Below are 12567 nucleotides of genomic sequence, written 5' to 3' on the forward strand. Positions count from 1 at the left end.
ATGCTGGATCCTTAACCTGCTGAGCCACGAGAGAATTCCCAAATGTTATTATTCTTAATACATAAAATTAATAAGAAAAATACCCTTGTTAATTAAAAAGCAGAATTATCAATTTATATAATATATTTAATAAGTATAATAAAAAACCCGACCATATCAGAAACCAAAAGATGAAAATTAAGGAGTTCCCATTGTGGCGCAGTGGTTAACGAATCCAACTAGGAACCATGAGGTTGTGGGTTCGATTCCTGGCCTTGCTCAGTGGGTTAAGGATCCGGCGTTGCCGTGAGCTCTGGTGTAGGTCGCAGACGCGGCTTGGATCCCACGTTGCTGTGGCCGTGGTGTAGGCCAGTGACTACAGCTCTGATTAGACCCCTAGCCTCGGAACCTTCATATGCCGTGGGAAGTGGCCTTAGATAAAGCAAAAAGACAAAAAAAAAAAAGGAAAATTAAAACATGATTTGTTTCTACTTATTGTACTGGGAGAAAGAAAGGATAGTAATACACAGTGTTGCATATACTCTCCCATACTACTGGAGGGAGTTTAAGTTAGATGGTATTTCTGGAGGGCAATTTGGCCATTAGAAAATGTATACACCACTTCTTGGAATTCATCTTTAAAAAATAAATCAGGGAGTTCCTGTTATGGCTCAGTGGGTTAAGAACCCAACCAGTATCCATGAGGAGGGGGCTTTGATCCCTGGCCTCACTCAGTGGGCTAGGGATCCAGCAAATTGCAGTGAGCTCTGGTGTAGGTTGCAGACATGGCTCAGGTCTGGTGTGGCTGTGGCTGTGGCATAGGCTGGTGGCTGTAGCTCTGATTTGATTCCTAGCCTGAGAACTTCCATATGCTGTATATGTGGCCATAAAAAGACCAAAAAAAAAAAATCAGAAAAATATACAAAGATATATATGTACTTTTTTTTTTTTGGCATGGCATGTACAAGTTCCTAGGCCAGGAATCAAACCCAAGCTGCTGCAGTGACAACAGCAGGTTAAGTATCCTGCTGTGCCACAAAAGAACTCAAAGATATATTTACATTTTCTTCTTTTTTTTTTTGTCTTTTTGCCATTTCTTGGGCCGCTTCCACGGCATATGGAGGTTCCCAGGCTAGGGGTCAAATTGGAGCTGCAACCACTGGCCTACGCCAGAGCCACAGCTCTGCAACCTACATCACAGCTCACGGCAACACCGCATCTGCAACCTACATCCCAGCCGCATCTGCAACCTACATCACAGCTCACGGCAACGCCAGATCCTTAACCCACTGAGTAAGGCAAGGGATCGAACCCACAACCTCATGGTTCCTAGTTGGATTCGTTAACCGCTGAGCCACAACAGGAACTCCTATTTACGTTTTCTATGACAGTGAAAAAAAAGAAAAAAAACAACAAATATCAATATTTTCTTCCACAAAAGAATTATCTAAATTATGGTATATGTAAAGTAAATATAAGCAGTAATAAAAATGATGTGTATGTATATTTATTGACAAGAAAAGCTATATAATAAGGTAGAAGAAAAGTAGGTTACAAAATAGTTAACAGTAAGATATGCAATTTTGGTAAAAAGATATAGGTGAAGAAAAAAATTTCAGCAGTGTCATCTCTCAGTGGACCATGTATGGTATTTTTCCCCTGCTTATTTATACTTTCTATTCTTTTTTATAACAAACATCTGTAAGCTAGGTAAAGCAGACTATACAAACTCCCTACTAAAATCCTTCCATAGCTCTCTACAGATCTCAGGAAAAAGTCCAGACTCCATCTGCAGCCCATCATGCCCTGGCTCTACTCTTGCAAACCTCAGGACCTGGCATGAACCACATGCTCCCTTGCCTCTATTTTAGTCATCATTTGAGGCTTGGTATCCACTCTGTTTTCACCTTGTCCAGGAGAGATTTTCCCTGGGCTGTCTTCCCTTCTCCTCTTCCCCCAATAACCTTATAGTAAAGGTTGGAGATGTCTTCCTCAATATACTACACTCTCTCTGAGCTCATCTCTCTCCTACTACTTAGCTATATAGCATAACTCCTCTTTATTTCCTCCACTCCTAGCATAGAACCTAGTATGCAGCAGGGATATAAATGTTTGCTGAATGAACAAATCAAGGAATACCTGGAATACAATTATTTGGTGTGGGGCTTTTTAATTAAGTGTCTGGCTACCCAGAGCGATGACATTATTTTTTAATGGAGTTAAGGTAAAGACAGACATTGTCCATATAGTTCCAGAGAGTGTGAGAGGGACCAAAATAGAATTCCACTGGAGGAAGATTTTTAACTTTCTTATATATCCACCTTCTTACTAACTACCTACCATGTGAGAGGACCAGCTCTGTCACGAGCTCCAACAATGGTGGAGGAACCCTCCGTAAGAATGCTGTTAAAGGATTCTCATGAACAGGGGAGGTGAGGGTAGAACTATTACTTCCAAGCCTCCTTGCAGTACTAAATTTTGATTTTCTAAGGCAGTCTCTTCAGTCTGAGGAAAACTGCTACCCTCTAATAACTTATGTCCACTATAGGCTCTGAACCCTTTCTTAAAACAGTATGTTCTGGAGTTCCCGTTGTGGTGCAGAGGAAATGAATCCAACTAAGAACCATGAAGTTGCAGGTTCATTCCCTGGCCTCACTCAGTGGGTTAAGTTTCTAGCATTACCGTGCGCTGTGGTATAGGTCACAGGCATGGCACTGATTCTACATTGCTGTGGCTGTGGTGTAGGCCACAGCTACAGCTCCAATTCAACTCCTAGCCCGGGAACTTCCATGTGCTGCGGGTACGGCCCTAAAAACAAAACAAAACAAACCCTACAAAAAAACAGTATGTCCTTTGGAATGGTGGGACTAGCTTTAATAAAAATAAATTTCCTTTATACTTTAACAGCTCTCATTTTACTTTTTGAAAATGGTTACCTTCTCATCATGACATTTTGAAATTTCTACATGCATGTTATATAGGAGGAAACAAATGGCTTTAGAGATAATCTTGGGAAAATAATAGATTTGTCATTTTAGAAATTTACTGTGCTAGAGGATATAATGTTCTCTTAATACCCAGGAGCTATGGAGGCACACTGGACTGTCTTTGAGGTATCTGTTATTAATGTATAAATAAATGCACTAATGAACACAATGAGAAAATAATTAAAATTCATAACTTTTTGAAGATTGTGTTCAGGATGAGTAATTATTTACCTATTGTCAGCTTTTCCCTATCCCTCAAATCATTTTCTTTTTTTCTTTTTAGTTATACTTCTGGTAGAGTGGGACAGATTATGCAAAGTGAACATAGTATTTTCATCTTTACCTTCAAAAAAATTTCAAACCGGTCTTTTTTTACTTTTTTTAAAATAAATTGAGTATAGTTGACCTAGAAAGTTGTGTTAGTTTCAGGTGTAGAGCAAAGTTAATCGGCCGCACATACACACATATCTGTTCCTTTTCAGATTCTTTTCCCATACAGGTTACTATTCAAACCCATCTTTAAATCAAATGTTAAATTTACTTAAGCATTTTCAAAAGAGGATTCAAAAGGCAACTATAATGAAAAAATTAACAGAAAAATAAACATACCTGATCCTTTTCAAGTGTAAGTATTTGATAGCCAGTTGTTCTACTACATATTAGTTTTCCACTGCTATCAAAAGAGGCCAAACGTAATCTAGAATTTTAAAAAGCGCACAAATAAAAAAAATGATTTTTAAAACTTCAGATTAGTTTAAATAAGCCTTACCTTAATATTTACTGCCCCCCATATTCTTTGTAAATCTTTTATTTGATGGGACTTTAAAAAGTCTTTCCAAACTAATTCCATTTAAATTCATAAGCTTGTACTCTTACACATATTTGAGATACAAAAATAATGGATAGGCCTTTTTATAAAATTTACCATTTAACCATTTCTAAGTGTATAGTTCTTGGCATTAAACACATTTCACAGTATCTTGCAGTCATCACCACTATCTTCCTTTTCTTCTTCCCCACCTGCAACTCCATACCCATTAAATACGAATTCCCCATTTCCCCTGACCTCAGCCCCTGACAATCACTGTCCTACCCTCTGTCTCTACACATGTGTTTACTCCAGGTACCTTATATAAATAGAATCTGTAACTGGTTTTTTTTTTTCTTTTTTCTTTTTAGGGCCACACACACAGCATATGGAGGTACCCAGGCTAGGGGTCAAATCAGAGCTATAGCTGCCGGCCTATGCCAGCCACAGCAACGCCAGATCCAAGCTGAGTCTGCAACCTACACCACAGCTCAGGGCAACGCCGGATCCTTAACCCACTGAGCAAGGGCAGGGACCGAACCCACAACCTCATGGTTCCTAGTCGGATTCGTTAACCACTGCGCCACGACGGAAACCTCCTCACTGTGGTTTTGATTTGCATTTTCCTAATGATTAGTGATGCTGAACATCCTTTCCTGTGCTTGTTAGCCATTAGAAGATTTTCTCTGGAGAAATGGTTAAGTTCTTTGCCCATTTTTGAATCAGGTTCTTTTTGCTGTTCTTACAGAGTTTTTGGAGTTCCCTATATATTCTAGATATTAACATTTTTTTTCTTTTTTAAATGGCTGCACCTGTGACATATGAAAGCTCCCAGACCAGGGACTGAATCCGAGCCACAGCTGCAACCTATGCAGCAGTTGCAGCAACACTGGATCCTTTAATCCACTGCACAGGGCCAGGGATTAAACTCATGTCTCCACAGCGACCAAGCCACTGCAGTCAGATTCTTCACCCACTGCGCCACAGCAGTAACTTCTGGATATTAACTTATCAGATGTACAATCTGCAAATATTTTTTTCCATTCCATGGGGTGCCTTTCCATTCTATTGTGTGTCTTTTGACACACAGTTTCATTTTGATGAACTTCAATTTATATATATATAAAATTTTTGTCTTTTTCTGGGGCCACACCCGAGGTATATGGAGGTTCCCAGGCTGGGGTCTAACTGGAGCTGTAGCTGCTGGCCTAGGCCGGAGCCACAGCAATGCCAGATCCGAGTCATGTCTGCAACCTACACCACAGCTCACGGCAACACCAGATCCTTAACCCACTGAGTAAGGCCAGGGATCGAACCCACAACCACGTGGGTTCCTAGTTGGATTCGTTAACCACTGAGCCATGATGAGAACTCCTTCAATTTATATTTTTGTTGTTGTTGCCTGTGCACTGGTATCATATTGAAGAAATTATTCTCAAATTCAATGTCATGGAGCTTTTCTTGTTTTCTTACAAAAGTTATTTTATGGTTTTAGCTCTGATGTTTAGCTTTCTGAACCATGTGGGACTAATTTTTGTATATGGTGTAAAGTTAATTTCCAGTTCAACTATTAGGCAAAGCTGGATATATGAAATCCTATAAAAAGTTAAGGATAATACCAGACATGTTTTCCTCTAAAAATATCTTGTATTTCCAGTTTGGACATTTTATTTGCTAGGAAAAGTAGCAAAGTAACAGCTTCAAACTCAGTATCAATCCTGTCATTCATATTTCAGCCTATTCTTTCTTCCTGACATACTAGATCTCGGTATTACAATTTTGATTATTAATACATTTCGTAGGAATGGAGCCTTATCATTTCCTTGCAGTTTCATATACCCTGTCTCTTCCCAAAGTTCTGCTAGTGTTGGTGTAAATGATGGTTTTATATAATTTCTTGTAATTCTTCTGGAGTAAGGAAGAGTAGGTGGGAAAATCTCATCCTACCTAAATGCTATGCTCCTTCGAGGTTGTAAACTGACAGATCCACTACATGGCTGATTCAGTGTGTTGCGTTTAAAAATGATGTATCGATTGGTGTAAGTTACCAGCAGGTCAAAGCCGAAGTTAAAACCTGTCCACCGCCAGCAGTACTAAAATACAAAGGAGAAAGAGTTACTTCAGTTTATCATACTAGCCAGTTTATCATACTGGTGAGCAAAAAATAAAAACTTCAAAATGTCTTTTCTTTTTCTAATTCATTTCAAATATTTCTCTCGGGTCCCTATTTTTTGTCAGTGCTTTAAGGCTTACCACACAGGATGTATCTGTTTGCCACATAGACATGGCATATATCAAAGACAGAAAAAACAGCTTTTATGATCATTATTACTTATGGTACTTTCCTAATATTATCCCTTCATGATCTGTTTCATTAACTCTCCACACTATAATTTTATCATAAGTAAATGGCTTTTCTCTGCAACTCTGAGTAGGAATGGCTTAAGGAGTCTAGATAGAGGTAATAAGAATCCATTAAATTTTATCCTGCTTTAAAAATACTCTGAAATACTTGAAGTGATTACCTTGTGTGATCTCTCGTCTATGAAAAAGCTAAAAAAATATGTATAAAAAAAATAACCAAAACCCTAAGCTCATAGATACAGAGAACAGTTTGATGGTTCCCAGAGGTAAGGGGTAGGGATTAGGAGAAATGGGCAGACTTTTTTTTTCTTAGTTTAAATAAATTTTTCAAATATCCTAAAATAAGTTGGTTATGTAACTAAACAGCAGATACACAACCATATGATTTTAAATACCATTATGAGGTTCACCAGTTTATTTATTCTATCACCTCATAGCTAATGAGAGACTACTAAGTAAAGTAGCATGGTATAATGAGATACAGTGAGGGCTTCGAGTGTTTGGCTGACAGTCTGAATTACAACATTAATTCAACACTTTACTGATATTTATTGAGCACATATTTTGTGCCAGGTATTGCTCTAGGCATTGAAGAAATAGCAGTAAATAAGTTTCTGCCCTAGTAAATGCACATATTATTTTTGTTTTGTTTTTTTGCCTTTTCTGGGGCTGCTTCCATGGCATATGGAGGTTCCCAGGCTAGGGGTCGAACTGGAGCTACAGCTGCTACACCACAGCCACAGCAACTTGGGATCCGAGCCACATCTGCAACCTACACCACAGCTCACGGCAACACCGGATCCTTAACCCACTGAGCAAGGCCAGGGATGGAACCCACAACCTCATGGTTCCTAGTCGGATTCGTTAACCACTGAGCCACGACCGGAAACTCCGTAAATGCCTATTTTAATAAGTGCATATGTTTGTGTGGAAGAGATGAACAACACACATAGAATAGAATGGAAGAGAAGAGGACAGAAGAGAATGCCAGGAGAGAGTGACAGTTTAGAGGAAGGAGGCTGGCAGCTGGGTGGCCTGCTGATTCAGACAGATGGTCAGGGGAACATCTCTCCAAGGAGGTGCTATGTGAGTAGAGCCCTGAGTCAACTAAGGAACTGATCAGGTAGCTATCTGGGGGAAAGAGTGACTCAGACAAAGAGAACAGCAAGAACAAAGTTCTGGAGGTTAACAACATACTTGGTGTATTTCAGGAACAGCAAAAAGGGCTATGTGGCTGCAGCAATAACTGAGGGGATGGAAGCTGGAGCTGAGTTCAGAGAGGCAGTCAGAGGCCCTAACGGTACACAGTAAGGAAGAGTCTGGATTTCTTCTAAGTGTGGTAAGAGGCTAACGGAAAATTTTAGGGAAGAAAGTTACATGATCTAATTTGCAAGATGACTTTGGCCACTCTGTGGAAAAGAAAATGTATAATAACAAGAGTAAAAATAGGTAGAGCAGTTATGAAGTTTCAGCAGCAGTCCAGCCAAGAGATAAAGGTGACCTGGACTTGGGTTACAGTGGGAGACGTGCTAAAGAATATATTTCGGTTTTTTTTTTTGTCTTTTTGTCTTTTGTTGTTGTTGTTGCTATTTCTTGGGCCACTCCCGAGGCATATGGAGGTTCCCAGGCTAGGGGTCGAATCGGAGCTGTAGCCACCGGCCTACGCCAGAGCCACAGCAACGCGGGATCCGGGATCCGAGCCGCGTCTGCAACCTACACCACAGCTCACGGCAACGCCGGATCGTTACCCCACTGAGCAAGGGCAGGGACCGAACCCGCAACCTCATGGTTCCTAGTCAGATTCGTTAACCACTGCGCCACGACGGGAACTCCTAAAGAATATATTTCGAAGCTATACATGCAAAGGAATTTCTTATGGACAGCAGGTGTGGAATGAAGGAAAGAAAAATCCAAAGTTTGGAGCGAATGCAATAGATGAACAAGGGGCTATTTAAGGACTATAGAACACCTGAGGAGGAGGGAGTTTGGTAATGAAAATCAAAGAGCTCAGTTGGGACCGTTATATTTGAGATGCTATTAGGATTCTAAGAAAGATGTCAGGTGTGTAGCTGGATACAGCAGTTGGGAATCAGTGTAGAGTCATGGGATTAGATGAGATCACTTAGGGGTCAGCACAGGGAGCACAGATAGGGAAGATGTCCAAGTAATGAGCCTCCAGTTATACAAACAGTTGCTGAGAAAGAGAATGAGCTAGCAGACTTAGAAGGAGCAGCCAAAGAAGTAGGAAGAAAACTAGCCCAGAATGCTATCTAGAAGTCAAATGAAGAAAATCTCTAAGGAATGAGTTCCCATCGTGGCACAGTGGAAACAAATCCGACTAGGAACCATGAGGTTGCAGGTTCGATCCCTGGCCTCACTCAGTGGGTTAAAGATCTGGCATTGCCATAAGCTGTGGTGTAGGTCACAGATGCGCCTCAGATCTGGCATTGCTGTGGCTGTGGTGTAGGCCAGCAGAAAAAAAACAAAAAACAAAAAAAATCTCCAAGGAATGAGTGAACAGATGGGTCATGATGCCAAGAGCTTTCAGAAGACTAAAAACTACTTGATTTGGTAATGTAGGAATCACTGGTAATAACAGCATAGCAGTTTCATTTGAGTTTACTGGAGTAAATGAATTGGAGTGGATACAGGCAACTTTATTCAATGCATTTTGCCTAAAATGGGTGCAGCAAAATGGAGTGGAAGCTAGAGAATCAGGGTATGGTTTAAGATGGGTGATGCTATACCATATTACAAGCTAAATGAGAATGATACAGAAGAGAAAAACTGAGGATGCAGAGAAGGAGGTGATGACTACAGGAGCAAACCTTCTGAATAGGTGGCAATGGACTGAGTCCAGCATAAGAGCAGGGAATAGACTAGGATAGAAGCAGGCAGTTCACCCATTCTAATAAGAGGAAGAAGCACAGCATACTGCTGCAGATGTAGGTAGCCTGGGAGCACTGTTGGTAGGAGGATGCACAGATTCTCTTGCTACTGCTTTTATTTTCCAAGGCCATCAAATAAGAACAAGGGCAGTAGTGCGACCACCCTTTTGAGAAGGTATGGAGCATTACTCTAAGAGCGGGAGAGTGAATTCAGTGTAGGATGATTACCATGCAGCACTAAAGACGAACCTGAAAGTTATGGTTACAAACGTTCAAGTGAAACCTGCTGGGCATGTATGGCACTTTTCTTCAGTCACATTCATTTGTATGGGAGCAGGCATGGGGTACACCATAGGGTGGGATTTAACAAGAACTGGGGTTTAGTCAGGTAAATCTGACAGAGTGAAAAAGGAAAACGAATACTTTCGGAGTTCCCATCGTGGCTCAGTGGTTAACAAATCCGACTAGGAATTATGAGGTTGCAGGTTCAATCCCTGGCCTTGCTCAGTGGGTTAAGGATCTGGCCTTGCCGTGAGCTGTGGTGTAGGTTGCAAAAGCGGCTCGGATTCCGTGTTGCTGTGGCTCTGGCGTAGGCTGGTGGCTACAGCTCTGATTCCACCCCTAGCCTGGGAACCTCCATATGCTGCAGGAGAGGCCCTAGAAAAGGCAAAAAGACAAGAAAAAAAAAAGAAAAAGGAAAAAGAATACTTTTGTTTCCTTTATGTGCATTTATATTGGGTCGTAACAATAAAATAGAAAGAATCACTTTTAAGACTATGTAATATCTCCCATTTAACTTCTTACTTATCTTAATTTCTGGATTGTTGAAGGATCTTCTCACATTTCTTATCTAGATCCCCAAAGTTCAACGGTCTTATGCAAAGCTAAATAATCAATAACCACTGAGCATGTAACTCCTTGCCCAGGAGATCATGCCATAGAAACTACCAAAAGAGCTCTTTCAAGGTATAATGTGTATCAGGATTGTTACTGGAAGTTTATTTTACACTAATGGTACAGTGATTTGTATAAGAATATTGAGAGTCACAGTTCATACTTACTTCACCATCTTTGGCAAGCTTTCTACCACATCTCATGCTATTTCCCTCTAGTTCTTCTTTATTGATTTCTTGAGGCCTAGAAATATACATAAAACAGGAACTTTCATAGAAAGTAAGCAATAATTGAAAAATAATTGAGTTAAAGAGAAAAACATGCTATTAGACTTAAAAATAAAATTTTGTGGTATAGATAAAAATCAAAATGCAGTGATTAAATCTAGCCCATTACCTTTGCTAAATAAAAAAAATTTAACTCTTTGGTGTTTCACTTGTGGCCCTGACTTCTAGAATACTTTTATTAGGGCACAGTAAAACCAGAGAAGGGGGTGGTCTTTCTGCTTACAAAGTAAATAAAACACTTAAAAGTCTAACTACTAAGTAAAATAAATTAAAATCTATTATTTAAGTTGTGATGTGGTATCATCCACCATTTGATATTACTGTTTCACATGTAAGCCAGCTTTTTAAGTAGCACAACCACAAAAACTTAGTATTTAATAGAAAACAGCTGTAGAGTTTTATCAATTAATCTTCACTTGGCCCCTTTATTTTTGGCCACGCCCATGGCATATGGAAGTTCCCCAGGCCAGGGATGTGACCTGACCTGTGGCAGTGACAATGCCAGATCCTTAACTGCTAGGCCTCCGGGGCCTGGCCCCTTACTTTAAAAACCTTAATCCAAAACAAACAAACAAAAAACAAAAACGAACAAAAAAAAGGAGTTCTCATCATGGCGCAGCGGGAATGGAAACGAATCCAATTAGGAACCATGAAGTTGCAGGTTTGATCCCTGGCCTTGCTCAGTGTGTTAAGGATCCAGTGTTGCCTTGATTTGTGGTGTACGCCGCAGATGCAGCTCAGATCTGGCATTGCTGTGACTGTGACGTAGGCCGGAAGCTGTAGCTCTGATTGGACCCCTAGCCTGGGAACCTCCACATGCTACAGTTGCAGCCCTAAAAGAAAAAAAAAAAAAAAAAAAACCTTGATCAACTACAAGAAACACTGTTCTTTCAAGATATAATAAAAAAATGATATCTTTATTAGTTTAGAATTCCAAATGCTAAAAATAATACAATATATTCATTCATATACAGCATTTATTAATCAGTACCTAGATACTGGGGCCCTCATCATCATCTAATAAATATACTGAAATGAATACATGAAAAATAAATGGAAATAAAACTAATAAAACATGTCCTTCACATCCAAGAGCTCAGTCTAGAAGGAAACTTACATATACTTATATATAAGTAATAATAAGATGGAGAGAACTGATGTTAACAGCATGAAGCAAACACTGACTTACTGCCTGGGGTTAGACTGGGGATCATCACAGAGGAAGTATTATTTGTGCCTGAGAAGGAGTAGGAGTTTGTTGGGGGTAGAGGTCAGGGGTGAACTCTATGCAGTGGAAGGGCATTCCAGGTAGAAGGAACAGTCGGTAAAAAGGAACTGGAGCTTGAAAGGATCCAAATGTATGAAGAATTTAGTTCAGCTAGAGATCAAAAGGAGCATAAGAGGAGAAGAGACGAAGGCATTTGCCGTAGACTGTTGAAGGGCCCCCCACAGGCTATGCTTATAAGAGTTTCAACTTTTCCTGTAGATGAGAGTTCCCAAGCATTTGCTGTTACTTTCGAGTTTTTTCTTAAGAAAAATTTCAAACATATAAAAGTAAATAGCATAATGAGCCACCATCTAGGTTTAATAATCTTGTTTTAGTTTTACTCCCAACCCACTTCTCCCCACATTCTTTCCAACTATTTTGAGGCTGACCCTCCAAACATCATATCCTTTAATCTGTCAATGGTTTAGTATGTATTTCTTAAAGGACTTTTAAGAAAAGCTAACACAATAAATATCACACATAAAACAATAATCCCTATCATCAAATGTCTCTGGACATATTTAAGCAGGGAAGTGAAATTATATTTCCTAGGAAGATAATCCTGGCAATGTGGAAAAGAGCTTAGAAGAGAAGAACCCAGGAGGGAGACTTTACTACATTATAACCTGGAGTCCAGGGAGTTCACTGTCTTCCTCACTTCAGGGGCCCTGCAGTAGTGAGCAGATGCTCAGTATCTGTGGAATAGAAGGCTTCATCAGGGGCAACAGAGTCATACACTTTTGAGGGCAAGAAAACCACTTATTCTATCTCAGTCTCTTAGGTGAGACTTTATATAAAACTCAAAAAGGATAGATGAGACATATTTTGAAAAATAAACAACATCCAATATTTAAAAACTGCATATACGAAAGAAGTAGGTAGGATGGTTTATAAGATATTTCATACATTACAAAATGCTTCAAATCTGAATTCCAGTAAATAATGAATTTTTTTGGAGGGGCTTATTCTATCTGTTTCAACAATCTTACTATATTTGTGCAAGATAAGTAGGCTGTGAATGTATTTGGAGAAAGATGGGATATAAATTACAAATAAAGTAGAAACTAAGAACACTGGATAATAATCTTATAAT

The 12567-nt window shown here is 39.6% G+C and overlaps 1 protein-coding gene across 1 annotated transcript in view; it reads right to left on the reverse strand.

Annotated features, from left to right (window-relative positions):
• Positions 1–12567, reverse strand: part of GMCL1 (germ cell-less 1, spermatogenesis associated) — a 47986-nt gene that overhangs the window by 3485 nt on the left and 31934 nt on the right. Inside the window, exons 11-13 of the mRNA XM_047781864.1 lie at positions 10088–10163; positions 5722–5867; positions 3576–3663 (exon numbers count right to left, since the gene is read on the reverse strand). Coding sequence (XP_047637820.1) covers positions 3576–3663; positions 5722–5867; positions 10088–10163 — 310 coding nt within the window. The remainder of the gene's footprint in view (positions 1–3575; positions 3664–5721; positions 5868–10087; positions 10164–12567) is intronic.

This window comes from Phacochoerus africanus, chromosome 5 (genome assembly GCF_016906955.1).
Source record: "Phacochoerus africanus isolate WHEZ1 chromosome 5, ROS_Pafr_v1, whole genome shotgun sequence".
NCBI classification, from domain to species: domain Eukaryota; kingdom Metazoa; phylum Chordata; class Mammalia; order Artiodactyla; family Suidae; genus Phacochoerus; species Phacochoerus africanus.